The following is a 25,737-nucleotide window of genomic DNA, read 5'->3' as shown; positions in this document are numbered from 1 at the left end:
CTGTTTCTTCCTCTAGTGGTGAACTAGATGATTTCTAGGGATTCCCAATCTTGTGTAAATTTTAACAGTTCTATCTCTGGATTCAAAAACAAGAAATATTAGGCCAGGTGTGGTGGCTCACTTCTGTAATCCTTGCACTTTGAGAGGCTGAGGCGAGCAGATCACTTGAGGCCAGGAGTTCAAGACCAGCCTGGCCAACATGGTGAAACCTTGTCTCTACTTAAAAATATGTATGTGTATATATACATGTGTGTGTGTGTATGTATATATATACACATACATACATACAAGTATATACATACATACACACAGAAATTATCTGGACATGGTGGTGCACACCTGTAATTGTAGCTACTTGGGAGTTGGAGGTTGCTGTGAGCTACGATTGCACCACTGCACTCCAGCTTGGGTGACCGAGCGAGACCCTGTCAAAAAAGAAATGAAACATTAGAAAAAATCCCTTCTCTCTATAGTTGCATAGGCACCCACACATCCACAGAGGGTAGCCACCTGTCTTAGTCCAGTCAGGCTGATATAACAGACATATAAAAAAACAAAACAAATTTGTTTTTTACAGTTCTGGAGTCTGGCAAGTCCCAGATCAGTGCAGCCGCAGATTTGATATCGGTGAGGGCTTGCTGTCTGCTTCATAGATGGCAGCTTCTCATTGTGTCCCACATGGTGGAAGGGCCAAGGCAGCTCTCTCCAGGGCCTCTTTTATAAGGACACTAATCTCATTCGTGAGGACAGAGCCCATGTGACAGAATCACCTCCCAAAGGCCCCACCCTCTGATACCATCACCTTGGTGATTAGAATTCAATATGAATCTAGGTGGTATACACAAACCCTCAGACTATAGCACCATCTTTGTGTCTCGTATCTCATCATCTCCTGCCTTGCATCTGCAGTTTTATGAGTGTGCTTTCTAAAAATCTTATACCAGCTGAGATCTCCCTAGAAGAGGGAAGATAGTCTTAATTATCTTAACTGTCCCCAGAGCAGTAGGTACCAAACAGATGTTTTTCTAAGTGAACTGAGGGGGAAAAAAATCTATCGATTCTTTAATTTTCAATGACTTACTGCATTTTACACTTCCAAATAAATTCTCTGTGGAAGGTAAGTTGCTGGGGCACAACAGCAAATTCAGCAAGTACCCTGACCTTCGAGGAATATCTCTCACAACTGCAACCTGTTTATCTTACCGATTCTATGCTACAAAGTCTTGGGTAGACATTTGAGTTTATTATATCAAAATATGTTTGATGGCTCTGTAGATGTGTATAATATTGTACATGTCCAGTGCAGGCTTGGCAAAAGCCTTCAGAAGACAAAGCCTTATGCAGAAAAAAGATCCATGTTTAAAATTGCTTTCCTAGTCTCTGATTGGAAAAATCTCATAACAAGTAAAATGAGGGAATATGATACTTTTACCAAATCAAGTTTGTTTCTTAACTATTACTATATAGTATGGTATTTTTTCCCAACATATCGTATTTGAAGAAGGAATTTCTGTCAGAAAAAAATCACTATAAGAACTACTTACCTTGAAAAAACTGTTCAATACATGAAGATTAATTGTATCTTTTTTTTAAATTAGTATAGGGACATAAACAGAAAGAAATAGGTACTTTTGTTATCCAGTAATTTTACTTAATTGAATGAATCATAGTCACCCTCCTAGAAATTCAGAGAATAAAAACATCTCCTGTTTGCTCAGGAATGGCAAATATAATAAAAATGCCACGGACAAGGCCACATTGTGTGTACAATTTCTAGAGCCACAGAGACAGTAAACCAGTGCACCAGCAATGTGTTCCTTATGGCTTTACTGAGGCTTACTTCTTTTCCTCGCCTTCTAGGCTGCCCCATCAAAGGTCACCCTGTCCCTAATATCACCTGGTTTCATGGTGGTCAGCCAATTGTCACTGCCACAGGACTGACGCATCACATCTTGGCAGCTGGACAGATCCTTCAAGTTGCAAACCTTAGCGGTGGGTCTCAAGGGGAATTCAGCTGCCTTGCTCAGAATGAGGCAGGGGTGCTCATGCAGAAGGCATCTTTAGTGATCCAAGGTAAGAAACCCTGCAGACTTTGCATACTGGACTTGAACAAGAAAGCCCACTTGGAAATCTAACTATCTAGCAGAACAAAGAGATTTCTGATCTCCAGTGGTACTCAAGGCATGAAAACCAAAGCCATGCCATGTTTCCATACAGTGAGACCCTACTTACTTCTGTCAACATGGCCCTTCAGAAGAGCCATCATGCCCCATCCCAGCAGAACCTGGAAAAGCCAGTGCTGCCTTCATAAATAGGCCCTTCTGCTTATAATGCTGCTGTTGCCCAGGACCATGGAAACACCACTATGAAACACTACTATATATCAAAGTCAGATGTGATTCTTTTATGCTGATTTAACTAGTATAGATCTCACACACACAGAGTAGCCTGTTTGGTTACTGCCTCCTGCCTGGAGAGACAGGCCTGATGCCAGTGCCTGCTGATCATTCTGAAGAGTCTTCAGCTTTAGTCATAAGCTGAGGGCTTTCCAGGCACCTTTCATTTGGCCCTGGCAAAGAACAGACTGCAAAGCCCACATGGCTCATGCATTAACCTTCCAGGAAAACAGGCAGGTCAGAAAGCCTTTGGGTGGGGCCTGGCCTTCACTGCACCAAGAAAGAGTTGTAAATGAGGCCCAATCAATCAGTGGGAAAGAGGGAAACTGGCCTTCTTATAGTGTTTTCCATAGGCTTGTTCGACCTGTGGCCTATGTGTGATGTATTCCAAAATGAAGGATGTGATGGGAAGGGACAGAGTTTTGTGCCAATACGGCACAAAAAGATGAAGAAAGGAGGGAAATTTTTCTAGGCAGTTAAGTTTTCTTCTTAAATATCCTCCTTCACCATTTGGCTTTTCAGACAGGAAAACAAATGTTTTCAGACAAGAAAACAAATTTTCTTGCCAGCCAGCCAGCTAGTCTCTGCTGAAAACCAGAAGCCAGGGCCTATTTGCAAGACTTGTAATATGCAACTTTGCAAATAAGCACTCAAAATTTACCATCTCACCTATCAGTGAGTCCCAGACCCCCAAAGCAACTGGCTTTCTTACTGACATCATTGTCTCATGTAAATAAGCACTCTCTGCATAGGCATTTTTGGGTAACATTTGCAAAGTCCAGCTCAAATCTGTACTGTGATGGTTAAGTATTTGCTATATTTATATATCTTTGTAGAAAACAAAGTCACTTTCTGGTGAACCAATGAGGAAAAAAAAGTACTGTAGCCAATATCTTTAAAAATAAGATGACCTGTGGCATTAATTATGCACTCTTTTATGTCAGGCACTGAGCTACTTTACTTTCATTATTTCCTGTCCCCACAATAACTTGGTGAGGTGAGGTTCACTGTACTCATTTCATGGCTGAGGCCCCTAGAGACCACGTGACTTCCCCAAATAGTTCGGGAATGGTTCCCTGCCAGGAGCAGGGCCTCATTTATAATAGCTCCTCTCCTTCAGGCCACAAATCCACCCGTCACCTTCTCCCTGCCCTGCTCAGAAGGAATTCAGAGTGTGGGCAATTATGCTATATTCTTTTCTACTCTGCTCCTCCTCCCATGACAGATTACTGGTGGTCTGTGGACAGACTGGCAACCTGCTCAGCCTCCTGTGGTAACCGGGGGGTTCAGCAGCCCCGCTTGAGGTGCCTGCTGAACAGCACGGAGGTCAACCCTGCCCACTGCGCAGGGAAGGTTCGCCCTGCGGTGCAGCCCATCGCGTGCAACCGGAGAGACTGCCCTTCTCGGTGAGTGCAGCGGACACTGGCTTAGACCTCCCCGCCCTAGGATGAGCCCTCCCTTTTAGCGAAGTCAGTGGCCAGCCCTTCAGTAGCACTGTGCAGGGAGAGATGCCAGCCAAGGAGCTGTTCTTCCCTCTAGGCACAGGCTTATCAGGCCTCTCCACCTTGCTGAAAATATCCTCAGGCTATGCCACCTCTCTCAGCTTTGTTTATTCCTCACCCCACTAATGGCCAACCAGGTTTCCCAAGTCCCTAACAGGGTCTGTTCAGGGAGCAAGAGCTTCCCAGGCCCTGGCAAGCCATAGACGCCCCCCATCCTACAGTAATCAACTGACTCTGAGTTGTTTGTAGAAAGCAATGTCTTTTCAATCGAAGGGCTGAGGAAACAACGATTACTGGGTTCTGCCCACCCTCCAAGTCTAACCTTAAATACCCATGCTAATCAGTACTCCAGTTCAGTTGGGGAAATCTTATCTTCCTCTTTTCTACAAAGGCTTGCGTCTCACTAAAGTTGGAATAAATCTCTGTTTCTGATAGTAGCCTCATGCTCTGCATTTGGGTCCCTTGTGTGGCCCAGAATGACACCTAAAGCCTCTGCCACCTTCCTCATGCTTCAAGAGGCTATGAGTCCCCCTGTGCACCTCATCCTCTGTCCTCAGCAGTAGTTAAATGGATAATAGATGGGCTTGGAGTTGGCACTGGTGTGGTGCTGAGAGCCTGGGGGGATGTGGCTCAGCTCTCAAAGGCCCCTTTACTACCTATCTGTAGGACTTTCATACAATACTTAGGCAACTGCTTTCTGTTTTGCCAGCTGAGTCATAAGGAGCAGCTGAAACCAGGAGAGACTCAGTGAAATATGAAACATGCTCATTAATATCAGCAGTTTGACTTGCTGACGGGAAGGTTTCCACAGGAATGATTAATGTCCTTTTATACCCTTCCTGAACTGTAACATAGCCTGGCCCTCTCCTTTCTCAAACCCCCCACCCCAGCTCCTGAAAAATTGCTGAAACGTATATTTGGAAATAAAAGTTGATGGTAATGCAGGCCTGACATTCACCAGGGATATAAGAGGCTGGAAAACTGCCCTTGCCAAGCTGTGCAAAATGAAGAAGAGATCTTTGACGTGCCAGGAACTTTTTGACTTGATTTGGTGATGGTCAGAGTCAATCAATCAGCTTAATTTACTTCTGCAAATGAAATAATAATGGCTCTGTTTTCTTGGATTTCAATGCCCCCAGGAGTTTTTAAACACCTCTTGCCTGCTTCCTAAGTGGCTCTGCTCCTGTGGGTTGGAAATCTGCATTCAGTCATCCCTCCACAAGGCAAAAGAGCAGGGAAGTGGCCACAAAACTAAATAAGTCACAGTCCAGATTTAGGAGGAATTTGCTCCCCTTCCCTGCTACATGCCTCTCCTGAAAGCCAGATGTGGCGCCGCTTGGCTAGGACGTAGCCATAGGTTCACCTTTGACCCGTTTGCCTGCCAGACATTTTGAACACTTAGTATCCTTCTTTGCCTGTGAACAAGTATTGCCCTGGTTGTCTCTTTGAGATACAACTGGGTAACCCTGCTGTGACCCAGGTAGCTGTTTTAACCATTTTGTTAGATAAATTTTCTCCATCACTAAAACCATGTTCTAGATTACATGAGCAACAGTCTTGCGATTTCCCCAAGCTGTCTCCTTCTCTTTGAGAATTATCACAGGGTCCACACACGCAACAAGAATCCCTGCATGTTTGTATATGGACCAAGGATTTCAGAGTGTTCCTAGTTTACAGGTTGGCTTTGTGAGAAAAGTCCATTGATCACAGTCTCACTTTTGGAACCTAACATTCAGAGAACAACTATTTCTACCACGTATGCAGCCCTCTGAGAGGTATAAGACCTATGGACTGTCACGCAGTCACGCCAAGAGATGGAACTTTACCTGTTTCTGAGAGATTGACCAAAATGTGCAGCAGGAAGTATACTGAGCATTACCAGACAAAACCTTGACTTCAGTGAGGCCCAGATTACTTTCCGGGTCAGGAGGTGACACAAATTTGGATCTGACTTCCCTAGAACCATGCTTGGATCTCCTTTAGGAAGTACCAACACTGCAGTTACAAAACAACAAATTTATTCTCTTACCAGTTTGAAGGCCAAAAGTCCAAGATCAAGGTATCTATCAGGAGGATCACATCACCTCCAAAGGGTCTAGGAGAGAATCCACTTCTGGTGGCCCCAGGTGGCTTATGGCCACATCACTCCACCTTCAGCCTTCATGGTCACATTGTCTCCTCCTCCACCTCTCTGTATGAACACTTGTTATGGCAGGCATTTAGGGCCCAGCCAGATAATCCAAGATAATCTTATCTCAAGTCCATAATTACATCTGGAAAGAACCTTGCCACATAGCATTCACAGGCACTAGGGATTTGACATGGATATCTTTGGGAGGAGTCATTTTTCAGCCTATCAATCATCTTTCCAAGTAAATACTGTAAAAAGGGCCTTGGCCCCAAATTAGTGGCAAGAGCAGGGATGTCGGTGGGGAGGAGGTCTCTTTTCCCCAGGGCCTGTCCCTTTAGGGCTCTCCTGACACTTCTTCCTCTCCCCAGGTGGATGGTGACCTCCTGGTCTGCCTGTACCCGGAGCTGTGGGGGAGGTGTCCAGACCCGCAGGGTGACCTGTCAAAAGCTGAAAGCCTCTGGGATCTCCACCCCTGTGTCCAATGACATGTGCACCCAGGTCGCCAAGCGGCCTGTGGACACCCAGGCCTGTAACCAGCAGCTGTGTGTGGAGTGGGCCTTCTCCAGCTGGGGCCAGGTGAGGAGCCAGAGAGGTTGTTATTTGAAAGCTAAATCTAAAGGAATGGACCCTGCCACAGTAGGAAGTGAAATGCTATCACTGCCACTGCCACCTCCTCCTTTCACATTCTGATTGGCCAGGCATAGCTTTTGTTGGTTGTCCAGCTGAGACACCCCCAGAGCAGCAGGCTTTTAATTCTTTGTGTAATTCTATGAACCAATGTGATTGAATGAATGTTTTTAGGCAGTCAGCAACTCAAAACATCTTATAATTGGCCATCTATACATTATTACATTTATGTCCTCCACTCCCACCCCCAGGTGTGTCCTTTGGAAAACAATCACCGGCGACTTTCTATTAAGTTAACACACTGTGGCCATCTTTAATGAAAATCAAATGTTTTTGGCCATAGAGTTCACGTTCCATCTCGTAAGCCATTTGTGTCCCAGGTAAGTTGAAGCTACTGCTCAATGCTAGCCAATCAACATGCCTAGCTGGAGACTCCTTTCTGGAGCTTCTACTAACCCCTCCTTATTTCCAGTGACATAATGTATATGCTTCATAATCAAACAGGCATGAGGTCCCTTTGCCAGGGGGAATATCATCTTTCTCCTACCTGGAAAAGCCTGCTTCTCATAGGTCACATTCATCTCAAGACAGCTCTGGTTCCAGGCCCTCGAGGCTTATTGGCAGTTTGTAAAATTACAATAGCAAACAGATCCGGCTACAAATGACAGATGTTTCTGCACTGTGTCATCAAGGTCACTCAAGGAGGGACGTATGGTGCACCAGTGATTATGTTTCCTAACAGAGAGAAAAATACATAGGTCTTGCTCCCTTTCTCCATTCCTTCCCCTCAAAAAATTCACCCCCTCCTCCTTTTTTCTACAACCCTCCAGGCCAGTACGTGTCGAGCTTTAATGTGAATCACCTGGGAATCTTATTAAAGATGCAAATTCTAATATGGTAGGTCTGAGGTAGAACTGGGGATGCTGAATTTCTCAAAACTTCTGGTAACATCAATGCTGCTAGTCCAAGGGCTACACTTGAAAGAGTAGCAAGGCTTGAGGCATTACAGATTGCAGACAAATGCTCCATCTCACAATCCTGTTGATGTTTTTCTGCTGATAATATTGCTGATATTGTGCTTCAAACTGTAGATGCTTCTCAAACCTCCACATTCCACTCCTGTGAGACACAAAAAAATCCTTTTGGAATAGTGTTATGCAAATGTTTTTTCTTCTGCCTACCTTCATGAAGTCTATGAAAACCATGCTGATTTTAGTCCAAGTAAAACTAAGACCACCTTCTTAGCTCCAACAATCTGGCTTCATGTAATAATTCAGCTTTCTCCTTTTAATCCAACATACATTTATGGGACACCTGTCTTGGGAGGGGAATGTGTCCCATATAAGCATGTGTGAAGAAATGAAGGGAAAAGCAGCCCACAATATTTGCAGGAGAATGAGGTGACAGAATAGAAATAGAAATGTGGCCTGGAAAGCAGGTGCAAGACCATAAAAGGGTCTTGTATGCTGTACAAAGAATTTGGATTTTATTGTAAGTGCAACTACAAAGATTTTTAAGAAGGAATGGCACAATCAGACTTTTAAGATTACTGTCTGGCCAGGCACAACGGCTCATGCCGGTAATCTCAGCTACTCAGGAGGCTGAGGCAGAAGGATCACTTAGGAGGTTGAAGCTGCAACGAGCTGTGATCATATCACTTTCACTACTCCAGCTTGGGTGACAGAGCAAAACCCTGTCTTTTTTTTTTTTTTTTAAAAAGGTATGCTGTCTGCAGTATAGTGATCAAATTGGCAAGTGAAAGGACTACAGAAAGAGAAACCTAATCTAATCTAGGTGAGCAATTATGGTGATGAGAATGAAGGTATTGAGCAGTACCAATGGAGAGGAATCCATTTCCTCTTTATAAGCGTGATTCGCATGGCTTCCATGATCCATTGGATATCAGGGATGAGAGAAAGGAAGGAAGTCAAAATTTGACTGGAGGTTTTGAATTGAACAACTAGATAGGAATACAGAAAAAAAGAGGGTGGATTGTTGCTATATGGAATTGTTTGGGACATGTTTAGTATGAGATATCTAAGTACAGATGCTCATTAAGTAGTTGCACGTATAGGTCTGGGACTTAAAAGAGAGCTGTGCTAAACACTATCAATTTGAAAGTCATTAGTATACAAGTGGTGGCTAAGAATCATAGATGGTATCACCCAGAGAGAGGGAAAGGATCAGATTCAGAAAAGGCACAGGACAGAACCCTGAGGAACACAACACTAATTAAACTGGGGGAAGAAGAGGAAAAAGATTAACCTAATGAGTAGGAAAATTCACAGAGACCAGTGGAGGAGCTTTTTCCAGAAGGAAGGAAGTCAAGGGTATAAAAATACATCCAACAGAATAAACAAAATACAAATTAAGCATTGGCCTTATTTTATACATACGGTGCATATTCAAACTTGACTGGCAGGCAGTCACCGGTAACTCTGTGAATGGCAGTTTCAGTGTAAAAGTAGGCACTGAAATCAAACCAGCAATAGGTTTAGTTACAAATGAGAGTGGAGGAAATAAGTGCTTCCAGGGACACATTACTCCTTCAAGAATTCCCAGTGTAGTCAAGGGACGTTAGCAAAATGGCAAATTAGGACACTCCAAGTCCATGTTCTCTTATAGAAGCATCAAAAAAACAACTAGACACTGGCTAAACTAACCTTATAAGTGCTTTGGAAAACAGCCCAAGTTCTACAGCAACCAAGCAAACAGCCAATAAAGAAAAAGCCATCTTTAAGATGATAGGAAATTTCCTGGTATTTTCATTCATCCTTGCCCCACCCCCTCCCCCATGTGGCATGGTTTTGATCTTAACAACGTGGCAGCCACTACTTGTGAAATCTGCAGAAGGAACACAGACCTGCAGACACCTGGGAAAAGAGATTATGGGTGGAGATTGACCCTCTATGCAACTGACGCTCTAAAGTCCCAAGGACAGCCTTGAGTGAGACTCTGGGAAATTAAGACACTCAAAAGCAGCTATGTATATGGAGAAGGCCCATACACACCACATAAAAGATCTGAGAAGACCTTACGCTTTCACCTCAGACTGATTACTATGCTCAGAGTATACCCAGCTAATCAGTGATGGATTGCCCAATCACAGAGCCAGTCTACAGAGAGTAGGAGAAATGGCTATTTTTCAAATGCCCAATTTTCAGCAATAAAATCACAAGCCATACAAAGAAATGGGAAAATATGGCCCATTTTAAGGAAGAAAATAAACATAGGCATTGAACATTAAAGACAAACAAACACTTTAAAACAACTATCTTAAATATGCTAAATTGGGAGCTGAAAGTACTGGAACTGAATTGAAAATTTTACTGGCGGGATTCAACAGCAGATTTCGCAGGCAGCAGAAAGAATTTTCAAACTTGAAGATAGATAGGCCAATAAAAATAGAAGAAAATAAACAAACAGAGTCTAAAAGAGTTGTGAGACACCCTCAAGTGAACCAACATATACATTTTGAGAGTCTCAGAAGAAGAAAGGAGTTGAAAGATTATTTGCAGAAATAATGGCCAAAAACTTTCCAAATTTGATGAAAGACATGAATCTACAAATCCAAGAAGCTAAACAAACTCTAAGTTGAAAAAGCCAAAGGGACCCACGCTAAGATTAAAATCAGTCTTAAGAAACAAAGAGGGAATCTTGAAAGCAGCAAGATAAAGCAACTCATTGTGTACAAGAAATTCTCAATAACTTTATAAACTGATTTCTCAGCAGAAACCTTGCAGGACAGAAGGCAGTGGAATTATATATTTGAAGTGCAGAAAGAGGGGGAGGGGCCAAGATGGCTGATTAGAAGCAGCTGCAGTCCACAGCTCTCACAGAGAGGAATGAAAATGGGGAGTCAATTTGGCACCTTCATCTGAAATATCCAGGTTCTCTCATTGGGACTGACTAGGCAATCAACTTGACCCATGGAGAATGAAGAAAAGCTGGGTAGGCCACTGGCCCACCTGGGAGCAGCACAGAGCCAAAAAACCTTCACCCCCCAGCCAAGGGAAGTGGTAAGTGATTGCACAACCCCACCCAGGAAACCACACTTCTCCTACATATCTTTGCAATCAGTGGATCAGGAGATCCCCTAGTGAGCCAATGCAAACAAGGCCTTGGGTTTGACACAGAGCTGTGCAGTCTCGGCAGAGCAGTTGCTCAGGCTCACACAGAGACCCAGGAGTCTTTCAGACTCAGGCCCTGGGAATCCCAGCAGACAAGCAGCAGCATTCTGCAGGCCCCACTTAACATGGCACCTCAGAAGTTAAGACCCACTGGCTTGGAATTCCAGCTGCCTGCCAAGTGCATCAGGCTGGAGACTGCCTGAGACAGATTAGTTCCTGGGGGAGGGGTGGCCACCATTTCTGTGCTTAGGTCAACCCAGCTGTTCTAGCCTGCCAGTTCCAGTGAGTCCTGGCAGCCCGGGTGAGGAGAAGTCCCTCACAACACACCTGCTGTGCCAGATAGTGGCCAGAATGATTGTTTAAGTGGGACCCTGATCCATCTGGCCTCCCTGCAGGAATTTCAGCAACTCCAACCAGGGTTATACTAACAGATGTCTGATCTCTCCCTGGGACAGAGCCCCCGGGGGAAGGGGCAGTGAGTCTCTGCACTTCAGTTACTCAGCCTTCCCAGGACTGCCTGGAGAGTCCAGGCAGTCTGGACAAGGAAGGGTTCCCCACAACACAGCACGGCTGTTCTACCAAAAAAACAGCCAGACTGATTCTTTAACTGGGTTCCTGATCCCATCCCTCCTGACTGGGTGAGACCTCCCAACAGGGGTCTCCAGACACCTCCTACAGGAGCATCTGGGCCAGCAACAGGTCAGTACCCACCTGGGACAGAGCTCCCAGAGGAAGGGGCAGGCTGCCATCTTTGCTGTTTTGCAGACTTCACTGGTGATACATCCAGGTAAGGGGAAAACCTAGGCAACTAGGGCCTGGAGTGATCCCCCAGCAAACTGCAGCAGCCCTACAGAAGAGTGGCCTATTAAATAGAAAACAATAACAACAACATCAACGAAAAAGACCCCACAAAATCTCCATTCAAAGGTCAGCGACCTCAACAAAGGTAGATAAGCCCACAAAGATGAGAGAGAATTAACAAAAATGCTGAAAACTCAAAAAGCCAGAGTGCCTCTTCTCCTCCAAATGAATGCAACACTTCTCCTGCAAGGGCACAGAAGTGGGCTGAGGCTGAGATGGTTGAATTGACAGAAGTTGGCTTCAGACGGTGGATAATAGGCTGGGTGTGGTGGCTCACACCTGTAATTCCAGCATTTTGGGAGGCCGACGCAGGCGGATCACAAGGTCAGGAGTTTGAGACCAGCCTGGCCAATATGGTAAAACCCCATCTCTACTAAAAATATCAAAAAAAAAAAAAAAGTTAGCCAGGCATTGTGGCGGGCACCTGTAGCCCCAACTACTCGGGAGGCTGAGGCAGGAGAATCACTTGAACCCAGGAAGCAGAGGTTGCAGTGAGCTGAGATCATGCCACTGCATTCCAGCCTGGGTGACAGAGCGAGACTCCGTCTCAAAAAAAGAAGGTGGGTAATAACAAACTTCGCTGAGCTAAAGGAGCATGTTGTAACCCAATGCAAAGAAGCCGAGAATCACAATAAAACAGTAGAGGAGCTGGTAACCAGAATAGCCAGTTTAGAGGAGGAGCACAATGACCTGATGGAGCTGAAAAACACAACACGAGAAATTCACAATGCAATCACAAGTATCAATAGCGGAATAGACCATGCAGAAGAAAGAACCTCAGAACTTGATGACTATCTTTCTGAAATAAGATAGGCAGACAAGAATAGAGAAAAAAGAATGAAAAGGAACCAACAAGACCTCTGAGAAATATGGGACTATGTAAAAAGACCAAACCTATGACTGATTGGGGTACTTGAAAGAGACAGGGAGAACAGAACCAAGTTGGAAAATCCAGCACCACATCAAAAAGCTTATCCACCATGATCAAGTTGGCTTCATCCCTGGGATATAAGGTTGGGTCAATAAATGTCATTCCTCACATAAGAAGAACTAAAGACAAAAAACACAAGTATCTCAGTAGACACAGGAAAGCCCTTTAATAAAATTCAACATCACCTTCATCTTAAAAACTCTCCAACTAGATATTGAAGGAACACACCTCAAAATAATAAGAGCCATATTTGACAAATCAACAGTTGCTATTATAGAGAATGGCAAAAAGCTGAGAGCATTCCCCTTGAAAACCAGCACAAGACAAGGATGCCCTCTCTCACCACTCCTAGGCAATGTAGTATTGGAAGTTCTCGCCAGGGCAATCAGGCAACAGAAAGAAATAAAGCATATTCAAATAGAGAGGAAGTCAAATTATCTTTGTTTGCAGATGATATGACCCTTTATAAAATGCCATCGTCTCAGCCCAAAAGTTTCTTAAGCTGATAAGCAACTTCAGCAAAGTCCCAGGATACAAAATTAATGTGCAAAAATTGCTGGCATTCCTATACACCAACAACAGGCAAGCAGAGAGCCAAATCATGAATGAACTCCCATTCACAATTGCTACAAAAAGAATAAAATACCTAGGAATACAGCAAACAAGGGAAGTGAGGCACCTCTTCAAGGAGATCTACAAACCACTGCTCGAGGAAATCAGAGAGGACACAAACAAATGGAGAAACATTTCATGCTCATTGATAGGAAAAATCAGTATCATGAAAATGGCCATACTGCCCAAAGGAGTTTATAGATTCAATGCTATTCCCATTAAACTACCATTGACATTCATCACAGAATTAGAAAAAACTATTTTAAAATTCATATGAAACTGAAAAAGAGCCCGAGGAGTCAACACAATCCTAAGCATAAAGGACAGAGCTGGAGGCATCACACTACCTGACTGCAAACTATACTACAGTAACAAAAACAGGAGGGTACCGGTATAAGAACAGACATATAGACCAATGAAACCGAATAGAGAACTCAGAAATAAGATCACATACCTACAACCATCTGATCTTTGACAAACCTGACAAAAACAAGCAATGGAGAAAGGACTCCCTACTTAATAGATGGTGCTTGGATAACTGGCTAGCTGTATGCAGAAAATTGATACTGGACCCCTTCCACACACCTTATACAAAAATTAACTCAAGATGGATTAAAGATTTAAATGTAAAACCCCAAACTGTAAAAACCCTAGAAGAAAATCCAGGCAATACCATTCAGAACATAGGCATAGGCAAAGATTTCATGATGTAGATGCCAAAAGCAATTGCAACAAAAGCAAAAAATGACAAATGAGTTCTAACTAAACTAAAGAGCTTCTGCTCATCAAAAGAAGCTATCATTAGAGAGAACAGACAACCTACAGAATAGGAGAAAAATTTTGCAATCTATCCATCTGACAAAGGTCTAAATCCAGTCAAGAGGAACTTAAAAAAATTTACAAGAAAATAACTCCATTAAAAAGCAAGCAAAGGACATGAACAGACAGTTCTCAAAAGAAGACATTCATGTGGCCAACAGTCATATGAAAAAAAGCTCAACATCACTGATCATTAGAGAAATGCAAATCAAAACCACAATGAGATAACATCTCATGCCAGTCAGAATGGCGATTACGAAAAAGTCAAGAAACAGATGCTGGTGAGGTTGCAGAGAAAAAGGAACACTTTCACACTGTTGGTGAGAATATAAATTAGTACAACCATTGTGGAAGACAGTATGGTGATTCATCAAAGATCTAGAGGCAGAAATACCATTTGACCCAGCAATCCCATTACTGGGTATACACCTAAAGAATACAAATCATTCTATTACAAAGATACATGCATATGTATGTTTACTGCAGCACTATTCACAATAGCAAAGGCATGGAATCAACCCAAATGCCCATCAAGGGTAGACTGGATAAAGGAAATGTGGTACATAAAACCATAATACTATGCAGCCATAAAAAGGAACAAGATCATGTCCTTTGCAAGGACATGGATAGAGCTGAAAGCCGTTATCCTCAGCAAACTAACCCAGGAACAGAAAACCAAACACCGTATATTTCCACTTATAAGTGAGAACTGAATGATGAGAACACATGGACACACTGGGGGAAACAACACACACTGGGGCCTATTGGTGGTGGGGGTGGGGGTGGGAGGAGGGAGAGCATCAAGACAAACAGCTAAAGGATGCTGGGCTTGATACCCAGCTGATGGGATGGTCTGTGCAGCAAACCACCATGGCACAAATCTGCACATGTACTCCAGAACTTAAAGGTTGAAGGAAAAGAAAGAAATATCAAAGACTTGGTAATGTAAAAATATAAGGACAGCCAAAAACAAAAGAGAGTCTGGTGCCTCCCTCCCCTCTCTTACCATGTGACAAGCCAGCTCCTCTTGCCTTCCTCTATGATTGTAAGCTTCCTGAGGCCTCACCACAAGCAGTTGCTGGTGCCATGCTTCTTATACTGCCTGTAAGACCATGAGCCAAATAAGCCCTTTTTCTTTATTTAAAAAAAAAAAGAAAAATTATAAAGTACAGAAAGAAACAACTATTAACCAAGAATTATCTGGCAAAACTGTCCTTCAAAAATGCGGGGGAAATTATGACATTCCAGGGAGCTTGTTGCCACTATTCCTGATTACAAGACATATTAAATGGAGTCCTTTGAGTTATAATAAAAAGATGCTAGTTAACTCCAAGCCACCTGAACATATAAAGACTCTCCAATAAAGGTAAATAGACGGGCAGACATTAAAACCAGTATTATTTTGTTTCATAGCTCCACTTTTTATTTTCTATAGGATTTCAAAGAAATGCATAGAAAGTAATTATAAATCTGTTAGTGAATATACAGCATATAGATATAATTCTCAAACCAATAATGTAAAGTGGGGATGGGAAACAGAGTGGTATACATGTAGAGTTTTGTATGAAATTGATATCAAAATTCAAATTAGATTATTATAACTTTGGGATATTATATGTAATCCCCATGGTAACAACAAAGAAAATATGTATAGCCAAAGAAGAATGAGAAAGGAAGCAAAATTTGTCCCTATAAAAAAGCAACTAATCACAAAAGACAACATAAGTGGAGGGAATTACAGGGGAAAGCTATAAGGTGTACATAAAAACAAATAATAAAATGGCAAAAGTAAGTTCTTCCCTATCAGTAATTACTTTAAAGGAATTAAACCCCCAAAGGCATAGATTGGCCTAGTAGATGTTAAAAATAAAAAAGACATGATTCAACTCTATGCTGTCTACAGAATACTTGCTTGAGATCTAAAGAAAAAATTAGGTTGAAAGTGAAGGAATGGAAAAAGTTATTCCATGTAAATAAAAACCAAAAGCTGAGGTAGCTATACTAAATCAAACAACATAGACTATATAGTGATAAAAGGGTCAATATACCAAGAACATATAACAATTATAAACATGCATGCACCAAACATCAGAGCCCCAAAGTATATGAATCAAACACTGACAGAATTGATGGGAGAAATAATTAGTTCTATAATAGAAACTTCAGAAACCCACTTTCAACAATGGATAGGACAACTAAACAAAAGATCAGTAAAGAAACAGAGCAACTGAACAATACTATAAACCAATTGGAGCAACAGACATACAGAGGACTCAACCCAATAACAGCAGAATACTTGTTTTTTCTCAAGTGCACATGAAAAATTATCCAAAAAAGGACTATATGTTATGCCAAAACATAATTCTTAATACAGTTGATAAGAATGAATGTATACAGAGTATCTTTTCCAACCACAGGGAAGGAAACTAGAAGTCAGTAGCAGAAGTAAACTGGAAAATTCAGAAATACGTGGAAATCAAACAAAACACAAACAGTAAATCAGTCAGAAAAGAAATAACAAGGAAAATTAGAAAATACCTTAAGACAAGTGAAAACAAAACCACAACATACCAAAATATATGGAGCACAGAGAAAATAGTGCTAAGAGAAAAATTTATGGCTGTAAATGCTTACATTAAAAAAGAAAGACTTCAAATCAACAACTTAACTTTACACCTTAAAAATTTATAGAAAATGAGCAAACTAAACCTAACGCTAGCAGAAGAGGATAATAAAGATTAGAGAATAGTGAAGAAAACTCAGCAAAACCAAAAGTAAATTCTTCAAAAAGACTGACCAAAATAGACAAACTTTTAGCTATATTGGCAAAGAAAAAAAGAGAGAAGACTCGAATTCCTAAAATCAGAAATGAAAATGGAGACATTACTACCAGTCTTACAGAAATAAAAAGGATTGGCCAGGCATGGTGGCTCATACCTGTAATCCCAACACTTTGGGAGTCTGAAGCAGGCAGATCACTTGAGGTCAGGAGTTCAAGACCAGCCTGGCCAACATGGCAAAACCCCATCTCTACTAAAAATACAAAAATTAGCCAGGTGTGTTGGTGGGTGCCTGTAGTCCCAGCTACTTGGGATGCTGAGGGTCAGGAATTGCTTGAACCCAGGAGGTGGAAGTTGCAGTGAGCAGAGATCACACCACTGCATTCCAAGATTCTGTCTCAAAAAAAAAAACATAAAAAGAAAAAGAAAAAAGAAACCAAGTATTAATCAAAAGTAAAGTAGACTGGAAAATTCAACCATGGTATGTTCATAAAATAAAGTGCTATACATCAATGAAAATGAACTTCAGTTATATACATAATACATAGTAAGAAAACACCAAATACAAAACAAACATGAAATATGGTTCATTTATGTAAATTTCAAAAACAGGCATAAACTAAACTGTTTTAAAAGTTAAGTCTCAGTGGTTACATGTGCAGATGAGGAAAGAGACTAGAGAGTAGACACAAAGTAGGCTCCTGAGTTGCTGACAGCATTTTATTTCTTCACGTGTATACAGGACTAGCTACATAATTTGTGGGGCCCAGTGCAAAATGAAAATGTGGGGCTGCTTGTTCAAAAACTATAATGAATGTCAAGGTTGACAGTAGAGCATCAAACCAACCACAGTTTCCTTCTAAGGGGGTAGAGACATCCATGCAGCTAGCTTTGCTTCTCTACAGTTGTCCCTTGGTATTCACAGGTGATCGGTGTCAGGAGCACCTGCATATATCAAAATCCACACAAACTCAAGTCCTGCAGTCAATCTCACAGAACCCGCATATACAAAAAGTTGGCCCTCTACATACATGGGTTTCACATCCCAAGACCTTTGGTTGAAAAAAAAAAAAAAATGTATAAGTGGACCTGCCCAGTTCAAACCCATGTTGTTCAAAGGTCAACTATACTCACTTTATAGTAACTCACTGAGATATACTTCATGTTTTAATCACTTTTTTTTTTAGAGATGGGGTCTCACTATGTTGTCCAGGCTGGAGTGCAGTGGCTATTCACAGGCATGATCATGGTGCACTATAGCCTCAAATTCCTGGGCTCAAGCTTACTCTTGCCTCGGCTTTCTGCATAGCTGGGAATACAGGCATCCACCACCACACCTGGTTGTTAATCAGTTTTCTGTATGCACACTGTACTTCACAATAAAAAGTTATTTTTTGGCCAGGCACGGTGGCTTACACCTGGACTCCCAGCACTTTGGGAGGCCAAGGCAGGCAGATCACCTGAGGTCAAGAGTTCAAAACCAGCCTGACCAACATGGCGAAATCCTATCTCTACTAAAAATATAAAAATTAGCCGGGTGTGGTGGCACATGCCTGTAGTCCCAGCTACTTGGGAGGCTGAAACAGGATAATCACTTGTACCTGAGAGGCAGAGGTTGCAGTAAGCCGAGATTGCGCCACTGCACTCTAGCCTGGTGACAGTGAGACTCCATCTGAGAAAAAGAAAAAAAAAGTTATTTTTAAAAATACGGTTAAAGAGAGAAATTTTAGCCACTCAGGAGGCTGAGGTCGGGGGATCAATTGAGCCTGGGAGGTGAAGGCTGCAGTGAGCTGAGATTGTGCCACTGCACTCCAGCCTGGGCAACAGAAAGAGACCCTGCCTCAAAAAAAAAAAAAAAGGTACGTTTATGTGTATTTTACGATTTAAAAAAAATCCCAGTCATTGGTGTTAAGGGGGCTTTTTTTTTTTTTTTTTTTTTACATTTACCCCAACCCTCCATGTGTTTGTGAATAATAGTGTCAAACTGGGCCCTTCAGAGTCCAGAAGAGCAATAATTCGCCTTGGGCACAGCTGTCTGACCCAAGAGAGCTACTTTTACCTTAAATCCTGCTCTTTCAGTGGTTCTTAACCTTTGAGGTCATGGATCCCTCTGAGTACTTGATGAAAGCTAGAGGGAACCTCTTGCTAGAAAAAAGCCAATAAACACAAAACTTTTGCTTATACTGTTAAGGATTAACACCCCAGCACCACCCCCAGTGGAACCCTAGGGATCCAAAGACCCCCAAGTTAAGAGCCTTTGTTCTAAAGTGACCTCCATGGGATGCGTATCCTCTTGTTTTACTGAAATAGCAGATGTTGGCTAAAGGCCTGCTGCTTTTGTATTTCACAGACAGTTGTTGCTAGGTGTATTTACTGTGACAGGGTCAGGCTCCATGAACTCTGGGGAAAGTTTAACAATCTCCATGAGCACATAGCAAGAGAATATGAGGGAGGACTCTGCATACCTAAGTCTGCTTTCTGTTCAGTCATCCTAGGTTTAACCTGCAGAAAATGAAGCCAGGGTAAGAAAGGATGGAGTTGGTTATTTGGATGACTTTAGCAAGAAAACGATAAACCATATTACCCTCTCTGCACCGAAGGGGTGGAGCTATTTAGGGGTCTTCAGTTCTAAAGTCTACTGCCACATTCCTAGCATATTATGCCAAAATATCTTTCATATGATTAATCTGAGAGGAGCTTGACTTTCTCTTACTGGTTCTACACTACCATTAGCCATTTGCTGGCAGAATGCCCACAGACCACAGGAAATCTAACCATCCCATAAAGAAAACGTATCAGTGAGTGTCTTTTAGTTAGCCCAAAGAGGGGAAAGATGAATGGTCTGAGAGCCTCCAACAAGACCTACACAAGGATCGTGCATGCCATGCAGCCCAAGCATGGCGGCCTCCACCCTTGACTTGGCTAATGTGCTGTATGTTACCTTTTTCTGCTTTCCAGTGCAATGGGCCTTGCATCGGGCCTCACCTAGCTGTGCAACACAGACAAGTCTTCTGCCAGACACGGGATGGCATCACCTTACCATCAGAGCAGTGCAGTGCTCTTCCGAGGTAAGAGAAAGCCCTGAATCTCCTTTTCCCAGCCCCATGTCAACAGCACGGAAAGATGGTGCTGAGTGAATGTTTCTCCTCCAACTAACTTACCACAGTCCCAAGCCCTGCCTGGGACTCCATCTCCATTCACCGCAAGCCACTGGCCTCCCCAGAGGCAGATGACTCAGTGTCGGTCTTGTGCTTATCTAATGGGCTAGGCTGGGCTTTTCTCTCTTAGTGATGAAGAGTGCAAGGGTGTTATTCTTCTGAGAGAGGCCTCATACCTCAAGAGACCCGCACTAGCCCCAGGGTGGTCAGGAGGTGAGGTCTGCACAGCGGCCACCAAGTCTCAAAGGCTCAAGCCCCTCACTCTTGTTGATCTCCCTCTAGAAGTTAGGCTAAGATGAGAGCCCTTGTTCCTGAGTCTCAACCTACCATTCCTATCCAGTCCCCATCCTTATGACACTTCCTTATAGATGTCCCCCTGGGGCACGGGGACTCACCACCCCCACCTAAGAGCCCAGCCTGTGAGACCAGGCTCTGCCAGTGTCCACATGGGGAGAGCTCATTCTTTAGTCATGCAGTGAGATCCTTATTCATTACAGAGAAGAGCAGATGGAGGCCCAGTAAGAGGAAATAGTCTTCTTGAGATCATATGGCCTTTTAGTAACAGCACAGAAATCAGAATCCAGGTCTAGTAACGCTGAAAGTTCTTGAGGAACCACCTAACATTTCTGAGTTTGCAGCACTATTTTCACATCTGCCCTGATTCAGCCCCCACAGAAGCAAACCTTAACCCTGCCACCATCCTCCTGCAGGCCTGTGAGCACCCAGAACTGCTGGTCAGAGGCCTGCAGTGTACACTGGAGAGTCAGCCTGTGGACCCTGTGCACAGCTACCTGTGGCAACTACGGCTTCCAGTCCCGGCGTGTGGAGTGTGTGCATGCCCGCACCAACAAGGCAGTGCCTGAGCACCTGTGCTCCTGGGGGCCCCGGCCTGCCAACTGGCAGCGCTGCAACATCACCCCATGTGAAAACAGTATGTTCCAACCCCAAAGAACCTTCTGCAAATTCCCCATAGAGCATCGAGTGCAGAGAGCAGTCCCTGGGACCGACCCTGAGCATAGGGCATGGGGTCAGCTTCCCCAGGGATTGTGAGCTGGTGGTGGAGTTGAGCATTTTCAGTGGGGTGCATGGGTGTATGCAGAGAGGTGTATATAAGCATGACAGGGTATGCCCCAAGGGCTTCCACGATCTCCATCCTGGCCCTGAGAGAGCCAGGTGCTATTGGCCCAGTGCTGGAGGAAATCAGCCTGCAGTTCCCCTGCAGTCAGTCTGGCTGGTGCCCACAGGGGTTGACTCATCAACAACTCTCAGGGGCCAGGCTACTAAACAGAAAATGCTGTTAACTCTAAAGGAGCACAGAGTGCCTCCTGCTCAGCCAACCAGATCTGCGCCCATCACACCTCTGCTTCTCACCCAACAAGGACCAGCTGACCCCCTCCCTCCCAACCCCACAGGCATCCCCTGGAACTGTCCGGGACCCCCCAGCCTTGGAATTTGATACTCACTTCACTCCTTCCTCGTCATCCCAATACCATCATTTGTATTCCAGTTGGGAAGGAGTTTATTTTTTTCTTCCTCTGAACCCAAATCAGAGGTACTTACCCATGAGAAAGGCGGCAAAGCTTGAGGCAAAGAGTAGGAAGTAAAAACCAAATGTAGCTGTGCAGTTTTCTCCCCAACTGGGCCTCACTGAGCAATAAATTCCCAACACTAAGGCAGACGCCATGTAGGCAAATAGCCCACTTCTTTTTACACGCTGGGGGATGGATGATCTTTGTACTCGGGTAGTGTTAACCCATGTTTGTGTCAGCGGCTCACCATGCTCAGAGAGCACCAATATTCAATGCACATAGTTAAAACTTACCAAACCAAGTCAGCACAATATTTAAGACCATCTAGTCTGTGCCAACACTGAACTAGAACGTCCTGGTGCTGTGTTTAAGGCATGATGGGTAGAAGGAAGAGAGACTGGAGGGCACATGAAAATAAAGCTTAACAGAGAAAGTAGGCCCAAGTGCCTGGGGATGGGGGCACCCGACGCAAGTCTCACTTCACACTCCTGCAAAGTCGGGGAGGATGCAGTGCTGGGAACCATCTTGAGGAGGAGAGTCATTTACTTAAAATACCAAAACCCACGGGAAAAGGCAGGTTTGCCTAGGGGGAGAGGTGATCACCTAGGAGATGAGGTAATCCCAAGAAGATAGAGAAAACAGGCACCTTCAGGAAGTAGAGGGAGCTGCAGAAAACAAGCAGACAGCCCAGGGAGGGGCCCCATCATTCAGCCAGACAGCTGCAGGCTGGTGCCACCCCTGCTGTTGGCAGCCTTGGGGGGCAAGTGGCTGAGCTCTGTCAAAGTTAGGCTGGAGAGCGGTGGCCAAGGCCGACCCCAGGATGTACCCCAGTGGCTGAAACCCCCGGCTGCACCTCACACAGGCTGCGTTCATTAGTCTCTGTTTCACATCTCTTTTCTGTCTCCTCTCCCGACCCCATCCTCCTTTCCCAGTGGAGTGCAGAGACACCACCAGGTACTGCGAGAAGGTGAAACAGCTGAAACTCTGCCAACTCAGCCAGTTTAAATCTCGCTGCTGTGGAACTTGTGGCAAAGCGTGAAGATAGGGTGTGGGGAAAATCTCTACCCTGGCCACACGAAGGACTCACGCAACCATCTCGGACAGAACCTAAGCTTTCTTCATTTTATTTATTTATTTCCCCCTCCCCCCCCCACACACACCCTTCCAACCTCCTCCACCTCCACCTTCAAGCGTAAGGACGTCCGCGTGTTTTCTCTGTCAGTTAGCTGGAGGACAGGATGTTGGGAAAGGAAAGGACAGATGTCTAAAGGAGGTTGCAGAGCAGGCCAGGCATACAGTGGGGGCTCCCTTGAAGAGCTTCCTCCCTCCCAAACCTGGGTCTCAAAGACCTAGAAAGAGGCAGGCACAGCCCCTGGGGACAGCAGGGAGCCAGAAGGTTTGTAGCCTATTGGTGCAAACATTGGACAAATTCCTGTGTCTTTCCTAGAAGCGCACTATCACAAACACAGGAGTGTTTCGCTCCTTTGTCTCCTCTTCCCCATCTATGTCCCTTTAGTCACAGTTAGGACAAATGGGGAGGGGACACCATGCTGAGGCAGAAACTAGCCCAGAACATCAGTTCTTCTAGTGGGTGAGTGCAGAGAGAGAAGAACTCAGATCACCAGTAGGGAGAGGTAAAAAAGCAAACAAAGCAGGCTCTAAGGCACACAACATTGCAGAAAATGAGGAAGGGAGGGGAGGGAAGGGACAGAAGCAAAAAGGAGCCTGTGGTGTTCCCCAGTGGGGCACGGTGAGCAGGGGCTTCCAGGCTGCATGAGGCTCATGGACCAGCTCTGATCCCATGCATGTGCGCATGCTCAGAGCCCTGCTGCCCACAACAGAGCACTGCGCTGCGTGGGAGTCCCCACTTCCCAGGCTATCAGAGTCAACGTCCTGCCTGTGCAGCTGCAGCAAAGCCAGTGAGAGGTGGGTCTCGCCATGCAGTAAGGCCACCCTGGCACCTCTTTATCTAAATCCGAAGTCCCCTAGCCCCGCACTAACTGCTGCTGTGGGCCAGGGCCATTTTGAGCACGAATGGCCCAGGTTTTTTGCCTTCTAGGACCTTTGCTGCTCCACCGAAGGGCCAGGGACTATGGTTAACTTATCAACATCAACCCATTAACTAGTCACTGTGCCAGAGAGTATCTGTCAGGCTGTCAGGTTGTAGCAACCTCTTCATTCCAGAGCTGGCCCAGGGACCGGGGTGGACAACGGGTTTATGCGTGTCCACAGTACACCCTCCCTCTCCCAGCCTCCACCCCAGGGTCTGCAGGTCCTCCGGCATGTAGTATTTATCTAGCAAGGCGGGGTGGTGGAGGCAGCACCCTGGCAAAGCAGCTCACACACTGCAGCCACACTCATCAGCTGTGGTGAGGCGGCTGGAGCAAAGTCAAGCAGCAAAATGAAAACTCTGGGACTCTTCGGCAAAATCCTCATTAAGCCGAGCAGCTTTGGCCAAGTAATTTTTGCCTCCTTCCCTAGCGTGGCCTGAGTTTAGGAGCAAGGGTGGCCAGAGTCCCTTACCCACAGATAAGCCTCCCCTCATGAAATGCCACTCACCCCGGGCTACCATTGACATCAGGGCTGCATTTCCAGCCAGCCTGGAAGTAAAATTTGAGAGGAAGACAATATTAATCTGTGTCCCCACCTAGTGAGCTGTGGACAGTTTTAAGTTGGGTCTCTTTCTTCCTCACCACAAAAACAGGCTCTAAGAAATCATGTTACTAAAAAATCAGTGTAAAGTCTGTTTAAAATAAAAAAGAATGGTTTCTATGTCTGTATATCTTTTGTGAATATTTATTAGGATTTCTTATTAAAAAAGTGCAATATTAATAATTGTACATTGTCATCCAGAAACAAAACTATTGGGGGGACTTTATTAACTAACTTCCTGCAGTTGTGTTCCTGTAAACTCAGTAGTGATTATTATATTTTTCTTATTTTTAATAGAACCTGGTGTTTAACTCTGGATCCATTCACTGTACAGGATGTGTTATAAAAACTAACATGGGATGCTGAGGCAGTAAGAGGGAATTCATTTGTGGCATAATAGTTATGCATGGAATGATAAAGACAGACAAATTCCATACTACTACTAATGTGGTTAATTATTTCTAGTTCGATAGTGATTGAAAATCAGTGGTCACTATTTACATTTCCTAAAGAGCAAGCATCCTCCAGCTCCATGTTGGGTTGGAGCAGTTGGCAGTGGGTCTCAGTGAGCTGGCAGAACCTAGGTTTGGGTGGGAAGCAGAATGCTTGTTGCATGAAATGAATGTACATTTAATGTTTGTTCTGTGAACTGCAACTCAGCAGCACCACAAGACAATGAAGGCTGCTGGCTAATGTGGAAGGAGGCACTTTCTCCTCTAAAACACAAAACTGTATTTGTATTTTTTGTACAGATAATACAGCTTATTTATTTAAATCTTGTCGTCTGAGTCTCTATTAAATTCAGCCTTCCTTCCCCTGGTGGTTTATGCAGGGAGCAAGAGAAGTCCCTGTCAGTTGGGTGGTTCCCAGCCAGTTATTTGCGTCTGGCTGAAGTGGAAGGATTGCAGTTTTCATCTTTACACAGGAAGCTGGGGGCCCATGCCTAGAAGTGCTAGCTCTGTAAATAAACCCAAAGAAGCTGCGTTTGTAGATGTACACACATTCAGGCTGAGTGCAGCCAAATGAGATGACAGTTAACTCATTGACAGCCCTATGTGGTGGGAAGATGGGAGCCACAGTACCTTCGGGAAGTGAAGCAAACAGGGACATCGCTTGGGAGAGACGCAGACTTGGGTGTGGAATGATCCTCACTCATCAGGCTTCCTACCAACAGAGACACACACAGCGGGAGGCAGCTGCATGGTGAAAGTTCGGATGTATGCTATTAATAAAGACTAACACTTATGGATCACAACTACATTTAATCCTCACATTAGCCCTATGATTATGTCCATTTACATATGGGAAAATAGCAGCCCAAAGAAGCCCAAGGTCACCCAGCTGGGGGAACTAGGATTGAAAGTCAGGCAGTCCTACTCTAGCCGAAGACTCGATTTGACCCACCATGCTGCCTCCAACCCCGCTGCCTGCAACTGCTGTGCCACGGCCACCTTTGGCACGCATGCCATTCTTCCCTACTGCTTTAAGGTTGGTCAATGACAGTAACAGGACATTTTACTGAAATTGTCACTTTCTCCTGCCCTAAAGGCAGTTCTTTTACCATGATAGCACTTCTAGCTCCCTATTTTTAAAGCATTTTAATAAAAAC

The 25,737-nt window shown here is 44.2% G+C and overlaps 1 protein-coding gene across 3 annotated transcripts in view; it reads left to right on the top strand.

Moving 5' to 3' along the window:
* Positions 1–24,903, top strand: part of ADAMTSL1 (ADAMTS like 1) — a 1,017,570-nt gene extending 992,667 nt beyond the window's left edge. For all 3 annotated transcript variants that reach the window (XM_016960664.3, XM_016960663.4, XM_003312011.6), the window contains 6 exons: positions 1,861–2,073; positions 3,622–3,802; positions 6,398–6,605; positions 19,748–19,857; positions 20,658–20,878; positions 22,409–24,903. In XM_016960664.3, coding sequence (XP_016816153.2) covers positions 1,861–2,073; positions 3,622–3,802; positions 6,398–6,605; positions 19,748–19,857; positions 20,658–20,878; positions 22,409–22,515 — 1,040 coding nt within the window. In that variant the 3' untranslated portion in view covers positions 22,516–24,903. The remainder of the gene's footprint in view (positions 1–1,860; positions 2,074–3,621; positions 3,803–6,397; positions 6,606–19,747; positions 19,858–20,657; positions 20,879–22,408) is intronic.
* Positions 24,904–25,737: the final 834 nt, after the last annotated feature.

Source organism: Pan troglodytes, chromosome 11 (genome assembly GCF_028858775.2).
Source record: "Pan troglodytes isolate AG18354 chromosome 11, NHGRI_mPanTro3-v2.0_pri, whole genome shotgun sequence".
NCBI lineage: Eukaryota > Metazoa > Chordata > Mammalia > Primates > Hominidae > Pan > Pan troglodytes.
Note: the sequence above shows the minus strand (reverse complement) of the source record. Positions and strands in the feature narration are given on the sequence as shown.